Genomic DNA, 17,601 nt, shown 5'->3' on the forward strand with positions numbered 1-17,601 from the left:
CTCTCGCCGAGATGCGACCATTACGGTCGAGAGACAAACGCACTCCCTACTGTCTAATGATCCCCGAAGGAAGTCTATTCCCGTTGAACGCCGCAGGGCGACAACAGAGACGCTATAGATACAGTATCACTGTGAAGAAGGGATGAAGACTGTGCAACAAAAGAGGATGTGTGCCCGACACTTCAGGCAAGACAACCTGATGGGAATGTACAAGTGCAGCTTCTCATCATGTCAGATTACACCTAAAAAGGAGATTCACTTATGTTCCATTATCCAATAAAAACATGCGCTCCCTAAAGTACACTGTAAAATGTAATAGTAAAGTTTAGTTTAAAAAATTACACAACGCTACTGTCACTGAGTTAAGAGTGAATGCAATGTTAGGTTGAATGTAACTGTAATGTAATGGTACTACTTTATAGACATGCGGAGTGATACGAAGGCATGTGTGATCAGAGGGGGGGCGTGTACAGTCGTCAGTCCGCTCTTGGAGTTCCCCGAATCCAGTCAGTCACGGTGTTATGTATGGTTAAGCTAATAAAGATACTTGGAGATACAACGGGCTCAAAACCCTATTATTCCATAACACTACAGTAACGAGGACTAATTCAACCACAACCGTATGATGGAGAACTTCTCGGCCACAGCGAATGTGGTACAACGTTTTTTTATTTTTTACTTGAACATCATTTCTTATTTTGTGATATTTAATGGAAATGACATCCATTATAACCAATAGCAAGTTTGAAACTAAGCTCCCTGCCAACCTCCCTACAGACTATTTATGACTTCAATCTATCTATCTATCTATATCTAGGATAAGCATTTGTAATCATATTTGTCTGTGAAATCTTCCATTAAACTGATGGCTTTTTAGCCGTAAAATGCATCTTGACGAGGAGTTATTTGCAGTTTGACTAATTGCTTTTGTTGTTTCTTTTGTAGGCTTTGAAAAACCTGGCAATGAATTGTAAGTATTGCTTATTTTCTTTTACACACTACTGCATAACACATGGAAGCGTTGCCAGATTGAGTCCATGTCTTCACACAGAGTGTCTCCTGTGACGACCATGAAGGAACGATGAGGGGAGCTGATGAAATCTGTTCAATCTAGAAGCCACTAGTTTTCTGCCCAGTGTGATGTAGTATGTTGTAATGTGTTTACTGTAGGTCTAATATGACTAAATATTAATTTATTTCTCTTTCCGTTCAATTCTGGCTGAGTTCTGTCGCTTATCAAGCAAAAATCTGAGTTGCAATCAGAGTTCTTCAAAGATCTCGACAAATACACTCCTCGCTTCCTGGAGAAGTTCAAAACCCAGAGGGGGAAAGTGTCGGACAGAAACTTCAATATCTGCAACAAGTCACACCTGGGGTAAGTTTCTCAAGCAGTCATTTTTCTTTATGTGGTTAATAAAGTAGTGTCACAGCATTGCATGCAGAGCTGTCAAATGATTGTCCTTTAACACTTGTGAATTGTGTGTGTTTAAAATGTTTTTTTAGAGTACAGATGTGACTGGGAGGTGAACAGCAGTCCTCCGTGGCTCTCCCGTCATCCTTGGAGATGACAACGCAGACTTCTTCAAGAATTTGTAAGTAGACTTTAGTCAAAATTATTTAATTCCACACCACAGGATGCCCAATCTATCTCATGTGTTCTGCCTGTTAATCTTTTGGTATTGGCTACTTCTCTTCCAATCAGTGCTTCTACTTTTTGATTCACTTATCCCTGATTGGGGCCTTTTAGTGGGATCTCCCGTCTTTCCAGTCAGGTCCAGTTGCAGCTCTCTAGTCGCCCCATTCAAAACCCAAAGGCCTTCAAAATAAAAAATTACAAATCATATCACACCTAAATGGGCATCTGTACACCTTCACATGTCTGCATGATGGTAGAGGGGTTCTACTAATATCTCCTGTTACCAAAAATGGGTTTTCACTTGTAACATTATCGCTATTTCTTTGTTGCTTTTGGGCAATATGCTCGCTCTCCTGCCACAGGAGGTTCAGGAGCAGCCAATATGATGCAGGTGTGACGGCTGAAGATGGTAGGTACCTGTTCAGCCTCCTGTGGTAGGAGCACATTTCCCAGAAGCAGCAGTGACAAAGAAATGTGGATGTTTACCACGAATATGGTTGGTTGCCCACGTATTAAACGTTGGTCTTTCTTTATTGAAGGTGTGAGTTTAGAATGGCATGAAGCTTCGATTTGACCCTATGGAAACACAGCAGAAGCCACGAACGGGTCCTGATCGGGGTGTGTTGTGATGCAACTGCATCGACCTGTTCTCAGGCCCTTCTACATTCTGTTTTTTACATTTGCTTTATTATTGTTGTTCCATTCAAATATCCCTATTTGTAAATATGATAATTCATATTCTTTATTATTAGCTTTTGCAATCATTCAGTGAATCACATGATCAATGAATTAATCATCGCACTCACTCCTGAGCATCTTTCACTTGATTATCTAATAATATCAGAATCCAAGTAACCATTGTGTGTTCTACCATAGAAATGCAACGTGAAATTTGACATATAATTGTGTTTTTTATGCTGCTCTTGTTATTAGGACTCTGATGACCTTCTGGACGTGTCCCACACCTCCATTGGGACCCTGACGGTGCTGAAGACATTGTGGCCTCCTCACTCGCTGGACCTGGAGTCTACAACTACTGCCATCGTTTTGGGAGGAACAGTCGTGATGGGTGACCGTGATAATCTTCCCTGTGCCGTGTGGCTACTCTTGGACTTATTTACCCTGAATTTGGAATATCCTCAACGAGTGAGGAACACCTTCTGAATTTATTCATAGAGTGCTTCTCACTTGGACCAAAAACCCTAAACTACAATCACTCAAATATCTACTGATGCCATAAGGGACTGTGTTCATGATGTGCAGTCAGGCCCGAGAACTTCACCCTTCTATCTCCAATTGAACTCTTTTCTAGAAAATGTCTGTTTTGTTGTTTTTCTGTCGTGAAATTTAGCAAATGCGAAACGCTGTGATCATCATATTTCTGCGTTACAAAACCTAATCTGGCAACATGTTCAGCGTTTTAAGCACGTTGTTTGAGTTTTAAAACATGTGTTTTCTTCTAAATAAACGTTGTCTTCCATTGTAACTGTTCTCCTTCTTTTGTTTCAACAACTTACAGTTTTTAGTTCAGCTTACTTGATCATTTTAAGGCAATCGGTTTCCTCACTATTTCTAAGTAATGGGATCTCATTGACTAGTAAAGTTAACTAGTTCTTATTAGTCCTGTTTACTTAATATAACTTGGATCTTTTAAGTTGTCTTTTTTAAGTTAACCTAGTAACTAATAATTGTTAAGTTAACTATACTAATGTTTACTGCAATTACATGAGTTGCCTAAACTTAGTTTCTTTTAGCTTTAAGAACTTAAAATTATTGAGCTACTTTACTTAGAAATGTTGAGGCAATCGGTTTCCTCACCTTTTTCAAGTAAAGTCAACTTATTACATACCTAAAGATTTTTAAGTTACCTTCACTCGTTTTTTAAGTTGTCTGAACTGACATATTATGAGTGACTTACTTATATGTTTACTCCAATACATCAGTTGCGAAACTCATTTATTTTTTTTTTTTTAACTTAAAATTATTGAGCTACTTTACTTAGACATTTTGAGGCAATCGGTTTCCTCACCTTTTTCAAGTAAAGTCAACTTATTACATGATTCAAGATTTTAAGTTACCTTCACTCGTATCTTTTAAGTTGTCTGAAATGACATATTATGAGTTGACTGAACTTATGTTTACTCCAATTACATCAGTTGCCAAAACTCATTTATTTTTAGTTTTAAGAACTTAAAATTATTGAGCTACTTTACTTAGAAAATTTGAGGCAATCGGTTTCCTCACCTTTTTCAAGTAAAGTTAACTTATTACATTTTACAGTGTACATAATTTGTTTTAATCTATTAAAACGCTACATTTTTAACAACTGCCGGGTTATAAATAAAGATTGGTGTTAGCCGAGGTTGTATTTTAGCTGCAGTTATTTTTTATGTTTCACGCTCGTGGGGAATCAGCAAATCAAAAACAGTCCTGATGCTGTCGTTAAGATCCGATTTAGGAATTGCTGTGATAGTTGCACAGGAATACCTGACGCCACCTTTTTTTTCTTCTCCCAACTCAGCCCCATCCACTTGGAACCTGTGGAGAGAGCGCGGACAAACGCACAGGCGTGTGACTCGTATTGGGAAATAACCATAAAAATTACTTTGTGTTTATGTGGGAAACTGTGGCTTATAATAAGAAGCTGATTGGGAGTTTTCAGGGGCTTTAAATTCTTTTGTGTTTTTTTAGCTCAGATTAGGCTGAAGACACATGCGGTGTGCATGGGCTAAAAAAATAAATAAGCCGATCATGCTTACTCACAAGATATTTCATGTTTTCTTTTTAAGTATTGTAAACTGTACCCGAGGACCCCGATATGACGACCCATCTGAAACCCCTAAAAAACCAGTGTGTTCCTCCACATTCAGAGGCTGAATCTTCACACACACAATAATCTGTGATGAATTTACAAAAGTGTGCTTTGAGAGAAAAACGTTCTCACGAAGTTTCTTTTTTTAATATGCCAGCTCAACGTGATAATGACATCAACGTTCCGTAACTCCAGTACGATGTGTTACAGCAGCTGGCACTGATCTCGATTTATGAGAATCCAGGATGGATCTATTTTAAATGGAGAGCCTCGCACCTACTCAACAGCAAGTGGAGTTAGCCCATTGGACTAATGACCCTCCACACGCTGATGGTCTAGTCTGTGTGTGCGGCCTTTAGCGCCGACTTAATATCAACATGGATACCCAACTTCAGATAAAACTAATTCCGCTCCCCACCAGCCTTCCTATCAGTCTCTCTCTCTCTCTCTCTCTCTTGATGTCTCTCTCTCTCAGGGCTGCTAAGCCTCTTACCTTTGGGATTATTGGCAACGCAAGGTATTATATGGCTCCGTTCATCTGGATGATGCGTTATTAATGCGCTGGGGAATGAAACCATCTGTATCGGCCGGGATTGATGAGAGTATGAGGGGAAGATTGTGTGTGTGTGTGTGTGGAGCGGGGGGGGGGGTTCACAGAGCAATGCAGCTCTAATTGGTGTTAATGGTGAGTTGTGTTTGAATAGATTTAGATGGGAGGGAGATGAACGGTACACTTGTGATCTTTGATTTTGCAGTTTTACAGACGAGGCATTCAAAGACATCCAGCTGGGCACAAATAACATGCAGCCGTGCAGCCGTGTACACAGTCTGGCTGAGGAGAAAGGATCGTAAACGGTGTGTCTGTTAAGCCCCTCTCAGACATGCATATTACTCTGTGCTGTGCCCCGACTTGATCGTCTCCCCTTCCAGACATGGCTTCTGTTAGAACATGTACTGTATGTTCATAATGTAATGGGATGCAGAAGAAAAAAAATCAAACCTATATGAGAGATTTTGGAAGAACTTGTGAGATGATGCAAAACACCATGAGGTAATGACTTCATGTTGAGTGAGTTTTTACGCTCATTAGTTACAGAACAGCTCCATGTTGACTTTGCAGGACCGTCGTGATCATAATTCATCTTTAGGTTCATAAGATTTATCGGAAAATAGAGAAAAAAGTCCTCGTAAGAAATTAAGAACAACGTGATATCTTCAATTTGCTTGTCATGTCGGACCAACGGCGTAAAAAATCATTATATTTAATGTACAATAATACAAAGCAGAGAAAACTCCTCCGATATGAGAAGCTGGAACCAACTGGGGCTGATTCATTTTAGTGGCAAAGTATTGAGTTGGCAAAGAGAAGCGCTCACACGTTTTACAATACCCCTCGCTTCTGTAGCCACGAGTATCAGAAAATAACTGAAAGTGGACCTGAAATGTTCTAGCGCGGACATTTTGAACCAGACCAGCCCCGATATCCATGGCAGCACTACATTACGATTCTACTGTAGTTATTGTTCTGATGTGAAACCCCCTCAACACATTGTTTGCTATAAACTTGACGACGCAGTTACCCCTTTGCCCTATTAAATATATAACACGAGTAGACTTACGGCGCAGAACTGTGAGAGTCACGCCTGCTCCCGAGTGTGTTGGTAGTATTTTCTAACATCGATGACACTTGGAGAGTTAAATGACTCTTCTGCTTTCCACACAGCCGGCGGTAGAGAGACAGAAGAGGACAGAGAGAGAGAGAGAGGCTGTGCTGTAAGTTGGGTTACACGGAAGAGGCCGGCAGTACGTTCAGCACCACCGTGATTCTGTTTCCACAGCCCATGGTTAGCTAACGGTTTCTGTCCGTCGCAACCCCGTGAGAGACCAACTTTGCGTCTTATAAATAGGGTTGGGTACCGAAAACCGTTGCCAATACGGTCCCCTTGAAAACGTGGAGACCGATGATGACAAGAGCAGCCTGAACTCAGATTAGTACCGTGATGTTAATTGCAAGTCTTGCATTCATGAAGTAGGGCAACAAATAATAAATTAGCCATTCTAACCATGTTTAAGCTAGCTACGAGCTAGCTTAAATATGAGCTACAACCGCAACAGTCTGATATCTGTTTTTTGTCAGTGCGGCCTTGAGAACGGCTTTTATATGGCCTAAGAGGTTTTTAATGTCGTCATTGTCAATCATCGTTTTGTGTGTTTTTTGTTTTTTTAAGGCACCGTTTAGGCACCGGTATTGTTTAAAAATACCGGTTTAGCACCGATATCGGAAAAAACCCAAACGATACCCATCCTTACTTACAAAGAGTTTTTATTCTAAATTCAGTCGCCGAGCGTAAGGCGGCTCCATTGGTTAGTTTAGGCAGCGGTCAGAAACCTTTCAAATGACACTAGCATGCTATTAGCCAACCGCTACGAGGGAGGCCAGGCTTTCCGAAAAAGACCGCCAGCCGTTTTTCACTTCCGATTTCCAAGAAGACTTTTCAAAATAAGATGGCTTCAAAATAAAAGATTCTTCTGCCTGTTTTTACGATCTCTAAAGGATACTTAACCTACTACATCCCAGAATCAATACATTTAATTCATACTTTAGTCATAGCATAGTTAGGATAACCATAAAACATCGTGCAATTACAGTTACAATAACAGTGATCATACTTTCTCCTGTTTTCCTCAATATATTCTTCAGAATATCCCTTATTAATTGTCAAATCTTTCTTATGTATCAATTTAAAACATAGACTCTCATTTACACGTGCAAGTATATATAGAAACCATTAAAACTCCACAATACCCAAACTTTCAGTCCGCAAACTCGATACGCAGTCTGACGTTTCTTTAGATTCTATACTGCCGCTGACATTTTCCTCATTATTCTGCATTGTGATTTTAATAAAATAGTTTCCTCTTGCAGGTTTTTGAAGGAGGATGGCGTCCTGTATACAAATTGCACTTCATCATCAAAGAGTCTCGGCGGTTCTCGATGCGTCTCTTTCAAGTCTGAGGGGCCGTAATTCCTTTTCCTCAGATCTGAATATTTTCCCACCTATTTCTCTCCGAGACTGACGGCACTTTAAAAAAAAAGAAGTTCTGCGTTTGCCAAATCCCGACAGATGGACGGACCTATGGGCAGGCCGTACTTTTCCCTCATTACAGGTTTTACAGAGTAAAACTTTATCGATGTAATGATCGGGACATTTGAAATAGTTAAATCACACAGTGTCTCTGGGCTGTAATTATGTATGTTCAAAAGGTCTGTTTAAAGCAAGATGGCTCACACAGTCCAAGACCATTTACTTTTCGAGGAGAGGACGATTTACCTGCCAATTACCACCGCTGAAGTGGCTTTGCTATGACACAAGGAAACCAGCAGACGGTGGTGACTGGCACGTGGTGTGGTATTGGTTTTGTTGGAACGAACTGCACTGGTCCAAGAACGCATTGTAAGAATCTGACACATTCGGGGTGTCGGGGGAAAAAGGTGACGGAGGAGGTTTTTGTTCCACAGTGAAAGAAAAGACTCCGAGGGAATGAATAATGAGAAGGGTGGCCTTCAAAATATAAAGTCACACCACTCTTTTATAATACTCCCCTGTAACCTGCAGTAAGCCTGACGCTGTCAAGAACAAAATCAAAATTTGGAAGTCGATTGGTTCACGCACACGACATGTAACCATGAGGCCGTGGGTTTGATTCCTTTGTTTTATGTCATAACTCTCTCTCTCTCTCTGACGCCCATGTCCAGACTGCTTCTATGCTCTCATGTGTTGAATAAAACCAAAATAATGGCAAAGTTTGAATGAAAAGGGAAGTAACTAATTAATTTGAATGAAACACACGTATATAGCCTGTAGCTGTGTACACTAATGGAGAGGATTGGATGTAAGTCAAATACACTCCGTTTGTTCCCCCCCCCAACATTGATTTTATCCATTGTGTCGAGTCCAAAATACTTCCTCACATTACTCCTCAGGAACATTGTTGTCGAGGACAATCTGCTCGGCGCAGCTTGTTTTACTCCGTTTTTTACGTTAGCGGAGCGAACGACAATTGCCAAATTTGTCTGCCGGCGGAACGACGTAATACAATAGATAAGAGTGACAGTGCACTTTATGAAAGCCCTTCCGTGGAGCGCAAGACAGACCTGTTGTGTTTAGAAGAAATTTGGAATTCTCGACCGGATCGTTACAAAAAACGAAAATGGGATTCATGCCGATGCGTTCAAACTGTGAACAAAAAAAAAGGGAAATTGCGCCGCGTGGAATGTGAGTGTGTAGCTGTAAATGTGTACGCGGGGGTGTCTTTGTGCGGACGCTTCCCCTGCGTCTACGTACGCGCCGTGTACCGTAACATCATTTTGGGGGTGAGTGTGAGTCGGCACGGTGGTCGTGGTCACTGTGGGATGAGACAACGTCGTGGTGGTTGGAGGGAAAGACTCGTAGTAACAAAGGATTTCAGCAGAGCTCACAAATGAAGAACACGTGCACTGCGGGTGCGTTGTTACCGGTAAAAAACCATAATCCCAGAGGGACTGAAGCGGGTTTTTTTTGCAACGTTTCCTTTTATATTCCATGAATGTTAATTCTGATGGTCTTCATCTAAGAGCTCATATAATCTAAGCATATGCTGAATCACAGTTTCAAATACTTTGATTGAAGTTCGTAGAAGTTGCCACCAATATGAATAAAGAACATTAATATCAGGATATTTACAGTCGCATTTGGGGAGAAAAAAACACAAAGCTAATATCTTCTACAAACTTCTCTAGTCATATATATGTATGTATATATATATATACATATATATACATACATATATATATATATATATATACATACACAGGGCTCCAGACTAACTTTTTTTACTAGGAGCACAGTGGCCCCTAACTTAAAATGTTAGGGGCGCAAGCAGAAAATCTAGGGGCGCACACTATAAATCGACTTGCAAAGTGTTCCCATCATTTTTACTTACTGATAAATACCCCCCCCCCCCCCCCCCAGAACGCAATTTTCGGATATTAGTCAGTCGCGCGCAATTCCAGGATGCTATATTTTCATTGGTTGCTGGATTGAATCTTACCCAGATACGGGTTGTTTTCTGATTGGCTATTGTGTAGCCCATTTCTTTTTTTTGATTGGCTGATAAGTGGCTCCTCACAGCAGAACTCCAGGGGAGCGCTTGATTCCTCCACGGTGAGGGCAGCGCGGCTCATGTTGGCGCGCTGCGGCACATTAAAACATTAAATAGCCGAGAGTTTTTTTGAGCGTAAGAAATACGATGTGTGGCGGGAGTGCGTGACTTAAGACCGAAATGCGTGAGTGTCACGCTCAATGCGTGACACTTGAGAGCCCTGAATTCGGCCTCCTCGGCTCACTGGTTAGCAGCCTCTTGTCTTCTAAATGGACTGGGAGTGGAGCTGCACTTTCATTGCACAGGTCGCGGCACATTTTATGTTTCAGACTGGCGTTGTGTTTGATCAGCGTGTCATGTTATAATTGTGTAGTGCCAGTCTTATCAGCACATTTCGTGTTCCCCGCATGTTGTGGGAATCGACAGCAGAATTTACATTTCATTGAATTGGTCTCCCTGAAATACCTCAGCCAGGTGAACTCGCGCAGCCACTCATCGCGAAAGCTGAATTTCCTGCCTCTTTTCGCCACGACCGTTTCCTCACAATCTGAGTCGGACTCATTCTCGGGATTTGTCTTCTCTATATCATTAGGTTTAGGAAGAAAGTACGAACTGATAGTCCGCTTCGCCATTGTCCACAGGAGACACCGCTATGTAAAATCTTTGGATTCGCGTGATAACCCCCAAGACCCGCCTCTTTTCACACATTAGCCTATAACCGTGGTCATCCCCCCCCCTTCCCGCTGTCAATCATTCCCCCCCCCCCCCGCTCTCACACACAGGCCAGCCTTCTTCTTCTGTTTTCGTCTCCTTTCTTCTTCTTCTGGAGTTAATGTCGGTTAGCAAACCAGTCATTCAGGCATTACCGCTAACTATAGTGGGCTGAAGTGTAGAACAAGTTTTGTCAGCAACAAAAAAATAACAAATCTGCTAATTTACTGGTCGCGCATGCGCGAGTTGATGAAAAATTTACTCGCACTGTGTCTAATTTTAGGCGCAAAATGCGACCATTTGGTCGCAGTCTGGAGCCCTGATACACACATATATATACACAGACATATATATATACACATATATATATACACATACATATATATAAACACACATATATACTGTATATAAACATATATATACACATATATATATATATATATATATAATATCTACTGACACTCAATTCTTTGCTTCTGCACCACAGCCAACACAGCCCAAATAACTGACTCGTACATCTGTATGATTCTAAATAACGTACGATATCTCCTGGTTCAGCATGTCATGTATGCATAATCACTGCGATGCTGTGGAAGCGTGTCAAACTGTAGTAAACGTGCATTCTCGGATGGATTGTAATCTTTTTCCGAATGGAGACCATTAGACAAAAACTGTGTGTGCGATGGAAAAAGTGTACATCAGAGGTAATGTTACAATCCCATGACTAACAGGAAACTCTTTACAACATGTGTGAGCTGGCGACCCGCTGGGAACACGGGGATCAGGACAGTGAATGACTACCAGCAGCAGATGGAAAGAAAACCGCTGATGACCAGATGTGAAGCTCGGAGCCAGACGCTTTAAAAAAAAGAAAAAAGTCTGACTCAGCCTCCTGCTGGAAGTCGGTTTGTTTAAATCTGGCAAATTAACTGTGTTTTTGTGCACCAAGACGGCTTTAATAAGCACCTATTAGTAATAATTGTGATGCTTTATGTCATGTAATAAACTGATGTCAGGCAAAACAAGACAGACATATTTCTGATGGGGGAATGTGCAACAGGTATTTAAAGGGACAGTACACCCTAAAATAAATAATAATACAGTGAAAAGAAGCATCACTTTTCTCTTTTCTTCTTTAAGAAGAACCACGTTGGGTACTTAACATGGTTCTAAAAATAAACTGAAAAGTGATGCTTCTTTTCACCGTATTTTTTTAAAATAAGCACCTATTAGTAATAATTGTGATGCTTTATGTCATGTAATAAACTGATATCAGGCAAAACAATACAGACATATTTCTGATGGGGTAATGTGCAACAGGTACAGACATGATTTAAGGGGACAGTACACCCTAAGATTAAAAAAATACAGTGAAAAGAAACATCGCTTTTCAGTTTAAACATGATTTGGGGTGCTTTAAGAACCACAAGCTGAGTGCCATGTGGTCCACATTTATATATGGAAACTAACCAGGCAACTAACAATCTGGATGAATAGCACAACAGGTAAGAAGTACAATATATAGTCATGTTTCGGGGGGTTGAACTGTCCCTTTAACACTCACAGACAACATAATGTCATTCATGTGCTTCTATATCCAGAAACACGAGGCATGTGGAGATGTGAACAACATGCTGTGGTGTGTGGCAGAAAGAAAGAAAAAACCTCTTTGCTCTCTGGCAGCATTTCCCTCAAGAGACACAACAGGAGACCGCTAACGACAACTTGTAGCCCGCGATGACACACCAGAAGCTGTACGCACAACTCCATCCAACACAAGTTATTACACAGAAACACTGCTTATTGTCACACGGTGGCTTCTGGCTCATTCTATTCCGGATCAAAGTGCTGCTTCATATAGCATCAGTTGGCACGCTTATGCATCACACACACACACGCACACAGACGCACACACCACCCGAAATAATGAAAATACAGTGATTAACCATTTGAGGGGGAATGCATGTGGCCCGGAGCGACCAGTTGAATGTGAGAAGGGGGCGGGGCCACAGAACTGGTTGACCGGTCTGACTGACAGATGAAAGACCTTTTTTTTCCTTCATTTTTTTATTTTTAAAGGTCACGAGTGCAGATCCGCTGTGTGTGTTTTTAACAGCCAAACACATTTTGGACAAACCGGTGTTGACGCAGCGTGAATAGGCACTGATCCCCCCCCCCCGTTATGTATATATGTCACCACATTGCTAATTCCTGGAGGAATAATGCAGCAAAACAATAACGGGGGAACCCGAAAGTGATATGGTGTAAAGTCGCTTAACGAGTCCCCTGAAGGACGATTACGGGGGGACGCTTGTTGCGAGGATTCTCAGACTGTCGAGGAACTCACATATACTCACTGGCTTGTCCCACCTGGTACCCTTAACCCGGGTTACGGGTACCAGGTGGGGCAAACAGGAAGCCAGTGAGTCACCGTAGGACCTGCGGAGGAGACGAGATAACGATGATGATACGGAGCACGTCTCAGAGTGACGGAGGCCTCGGCGTACCACGTGAAAGACGGTTATCTACCGGTCGCATGGCGGCCGAGGAGTCGGCTGCATACCACCGGGGGCCGATTTCTTTCGGGCGGGCCTAGACAAGAAGCTTGATTATTATTGCAGGGATCAAGGTTTTGGGGTGAATTAATCACGACGCTGCACCGAAGCCACAGAAGTGGACTGTCGGTGCGTCGCCTCCAGGGCACCGTGACGGCGGAGGCTACCGGTGCGTTGGTTGGGATCTGTTGGAGATCTTTTGCTCTCGGCCTTCTGAGTGGACTCCAGGTCCAACAGGCTGGTTTTTTATTTTTTTTATTTTTACCACAATGCATTGCTCACGCCGGCTCCACGGTCTTGTGCACACGACAGACGACACGGATATGTGCAAACTCAGCAAAAAAGCAACTCTGCAAACGACATGATGTTTCAACGTGGCCGCTCAGATGTCACCATGCAGCTGCACTACACAACACGTAGAAACCAGGACCGCTCCATCCTCAGATCTGCTATTCGTGCTACTATATTCTTCTTTTTTTAGGGGGGGGGGGGGGATCCTCCCCTTGTTGTGCATCTCATTTCGCACCTGGAGTGAACTACACGCCGAGTTCATATTTCATACTCAGCTCCTGTCTTGGCTGAAACGGCGCAGTGTGGGTCCTCTTAGCTGAGGATGCTCGGAGTAAAAAAAAAAAAGAAGAGACATCATATTTGTTTCCCTCCGTTCAAGTGACAACAATAACACATTTTATTCATTCTCAGGCCCTGCCGTGGGCTTTTTTCCCCCTCCCCAATAATAAAAGCGCACATTGGAGACGTTTTGACCTGCGCCCGCTCCATCCCCCCAGCGACTCTCCTTCTATTCATTCTCTCGCGTGGAGATGATATGACTACATATGTGTCGCATCTTACCGGCTGCTGTATGTGTCGAGACGTCCCTTTCCCCGGCGGTGGGGAAAGATGCCGCCGCCGCTGCTGCTGCTGCTGCTGCTGGACCCCCCCGTGCTGGAAATAGTCGCTGCCGGCGGCGGCGGCAGCGGCGGCTTTGTTGCCCGCGACCCGGTCCCTCTTCTCTCGCACGTTGACGCCTCCGTTCTCCCGGTCTTCGCCGGAGTCGAGGCTGCTGAAGTTCCACACGATCAGCGTCTGGACCAGCAGCACCGTGAGGGCCACTATCAGGGCGGACCGGGACCGGCGGGCCAGCCTGCGAGCGCACAAGCCGCCAACCATCATTTCGCGCCCCGTGCTTGCGCGGAGCTGGAGGAGCGACGTCTGTGCGCAGCGCGACGGGAGGAAGGAGTGGAAGTAGAGGGAGGAGGAGGAGGAGGAGGAGAGGGAGGAGGAGGGGAGGCTGAGCAGAGGCGAGCAGGAGAAACGAGCAGGAGAGGCACAGGGCCACCGTGTGGAGAGAAAGTGTGTGTGTGCGTGTGTTTATGTGTGTGTGTGTGTGTGTGTGTGTGTGTGTGTGTGTGTGTGTGTGTGTGTGTGTGTGTGTGTGTGTGTGTGTGTGTGTGTGTGTGTGTGTGTGTGTGTGTGTGTGTGTGTGTGTGTGTGTGTGTGTGTGTGTGTGATGCGCCAGGCCGTGCTGTCTCTTGGAGACGAATCAGACCGCACATTTCCATCTTTCCAAGAGGAGGACTCTTGATTATGACCACATTATTTTGCAAATGTCCTAATTTGCATTGCTTGATATAATTATTACAAGGCAGAGAACAGCAGTGTTATTAGGGGCCTCTAGGGCTCCACACACACACACACACACACACAGGGAAGGAAGCCAGGATTTTTTTTTCGCATCCCATGATGTAATATTGCCTCAAGCATCCTTTGGACTAATTCAAACATCCCCCGTGGTATTTGTTTAGGGCTCATCTAACGTTGGGAAGATAGTTTCCCTTTTTACACCCGATGATTGCATCCCAACTGAAAACTTAAAGGAAAAATGAGTGGAGGCCTCCGATTGGCTGATTCAGTGCTTGAGGGAGAGCTTTTATATATGGTCGACGTCACGCGAGTCCTTTTTTGTTTCCGTTACCGTCAGTACTTGAGTCACACGTTTAGATTTAGCTGTAAGTTTATTTTAACAGTTTATATAAATTGCCTCGGTCCTGCTACTTAAAATAAACGATCGACTCATGAGTTTAAGATTATTCCTAAAAGTATTTGTTATTCCAGCTGTGTGGTGGAGCTGGTGGTCAGAAGATGTGCCCTGCTTGGGTGAGCCTTGTTCTCGCTCCTCGGCGGCTAACTGTCAGGCGGAGCTGTTCACCCCGATGCTCAGAGATACTGTTAAAGACGCCACGATATTTCTTTATTCCAGACTAATGGGTCCATGAAACAACAAACACAAATACAACAACAATATATAAATTACAATACGAGGACACAGGTCAAAAGTCACAGCTAAAAAGTCACTTGTGGTTAAAAAACATATAAACAATTGTTCCATCGCTTCCAGAAACAAGACAATAGATATTATTATAAAATGTTGTCCCTCCAATGAATGGAATATTTGTCACTGAACTAGTTCATCTTTATCTCAGTTATATTGTCTAAATTAGCATAACATATCACTAAGACCCTGAAAGTCTGTCTCTTCGGACACACCCTGGCATGTCGCCCCCCCTTTCTTTGAATCCTAAACGCGGCCCTGAAGGATCCCATCTATGGAGGACTCAAAATGACTTAAGTATAAATAAATAAATAAATGAATGCATGAATAAATACAAGAATAAATAAATAAATGCTTAAATAAATGTATACATAAATAAATAAATACAATAATAAATGTAATAATACAATAAATAAAGAAATTAATAAATATAAGTTATAACTCATCAGGACATCATTAAATAAATATTTCTACATTTCTCTTCTTCATTTCTTTATTATATCTCTTATGTTGTCACCACATGTTCTTCATTTATTTATGTGTGACATTTCGTGTCGGTATCAATTGAGCTGGCGGTGTCAACCTCATTCACAGTTGAACAGGATTGGTCAAGTCACAGAGCAGGACAGAGCAAATCGATCCTAAAACTGGGATCTGTAGACGAACAGCGATATTATGTTCTTGTATCTTCTAAATACTAAATACTACTGTTGGTCACGGAATGTAATTTAATTTTTTTTCAGCCTTCAGCGAGTTTTTAAATCAAGTCTGAGTGGTCGGTTTATCGAGATTCAGCATGATATCATAATAAGGAGTCTGATCTGAGGTCCGCGGGACCTTTTGCTTGACCTTTGAGCTCCGGGCATGTGGCCGCTGTGGCTGTGTGGATTCGGCAGACTCTTGAAATGCTCTTTGGAAATTGACGTCTGGCTCTCGGCTAAACATGAGAGATATAATTAAATTTTGGAGGATCTAGGAGGACAACGAGTTAATTATTTCCTAAAGATAAAATTACGTCAATTTGACTCGTAGTTAGATTCATAACTTTTATTAAACTTCGTCTTAGGTCATGGCCCTGGGTCACCCTATTATAGTTTATTATAGATAGTTACCGTTTATACCCAGCCTACAAACAACAGTGAACACCGCAACACATTCTACTCCATTCTACAGTATTTTAATGTTCATAATGGAGTAAATTCAGTTGCAAGAACAGTTGATGGTGACACGACTGAGACCAGAAAGACAAGCGTCCTGATTCCTAGTCTTCAAGACCAGATTCAGATTCCAAAGACCAGACTCCACTGAGTCTCGTGTTTCTGACTGGACTGTAAGGAATTGATAAAAGCTGTCTGTGCAAGCTGATTCTAATAAAGTGCTGCTAGCGAGTCAACGTGCAGCATGTGAGAGCAGGAGGGTGCCAGGCAGCACACCAGGTGCATCACACTCATGTGATCAATCATGCTTTACACAGATCACACTTAGACGGACAATCATTTGAATACGCTCATTGAATCATACACAAATATATGAATAAACATAATAAAAATATACAAATAATAAATAAATAAAGAAATACATAAATAAAGAAAATAATTTAAAGAAAAGATATTTTTAGATTTCTTGTTGATTTATATTGATTATTTAATTTATTTATTATATTTTTTATTTTTTATTTTTTTATTTATTTATTTTTTATTTATTTATTTTTATATTTATATTTTTATTTATTTATTTTTTTTTATTTTTATTTATTTATCATTTTTTTATTTATTTATTCATTTATTCATTTTAGTCATTTTGTCTCTTAGTGCTTCAACCGACCACACGTTCACTCTGGTCTCCATGAAACTGAATAGCCGAGCTCAAATAATCTCCGGAGCATTGAGAAGAAGCCACGCGAGGATTCAAAGCGTCTTCACACGCGATACTTACTTATTTTAGAAAAACCAGAAGACAAATATCCTGTCTCTAATTTTGCGTCTCAATCTGTTGTTGTCGATAGGAAAAAACTACAAGACGTCTGAAAACGATGATGTCATTCACACTGAAAGGAATTCGTCTACCACTCGCTGAGAGTTTGTGTAGGAAGCTTTATAAATAACGTTTTGTCAAATCAAACTTTCAGCAAAACACCTCGAGTAACAGATGGAGGGAGCTTCTCTGGTAGATAATTGATTTTTTTTTTTTTTTTTTTTTTTACACAGGTGCCGGGTGATGTCGATGCTGCCAATCTTTTGACAGTTATAAAACGAATAACAAATACACTTAGGAATAAACTTAAACTCACGAGTCAATCATTTATTTGAAGTAGCAGGACCGAGGCAATTTATACGAAGTGTTAAATAAACTTGCAGCTAAATCTAAACTTGTGACCCAAGTCCTGACGGCAACTACACGGAGCGATGTCAAC

At 41.8% G+C, this 17,601-nt stretch overlaps 1 protein-coding gene and 1 long non-coding RNA gene across 2 annotated transcripts in view; one reads left to right on the plus strand and one right to left on the minus strand.

Annotated features, from left to right (window-relative positions):
- The window catches only part of xylt1 (xylosyltransferase I), a 121,415-nt gene extending 107,363 nt beyond the window's left edge, over nucleotides 1-14,052 (minus strand). The window contains exon 1 of the mRNA XM_056410165.1: nucleotides 13,709-14,052. Coding sequence (XP_056266140.1) covers nucleotides 13,709-14,029 — 321 coding nt within the window. The 5' untranslated portion in view covers nucleotides 14,030-14,052. The remainder of the gene's footprint in view (nucleotides 1-13,708) is intronic.
- Nucleotides 1,219-2,732, plus strand: LOC130190661 (uncharacterized). Its single transcript, XR_008831009.1, has 3 exons — nucleotides 1,219-1,375; nucleotides 1,504-1,592; nucleotides 2,570-2,732. It is a non-coding gene; the product is annotated as an uncharacterized LOC130190661 (long non-coding RNA).
- Nucleotides 14,053-17,601: the final 3,549 nt, after the last annotated feature.

Source organism: Pseudoliparis swirei, chromosome 24 (assembly GCF_029220125.1).
Source record: "Pseudoliparis swirei isolate HS2019 ecotype Mariana Trench chromosome 24, NWPU_hadal_v1, whole genome shotgun sequence".
In the NCBI taxonomy this organism is placed as follows: domain Eukaryota; kingdom Metazoa; phylum Chordata; class Actinopteri; order Perciformes; family Liparidae; genus Pseudoliparis; species Pseudoliparis swirei.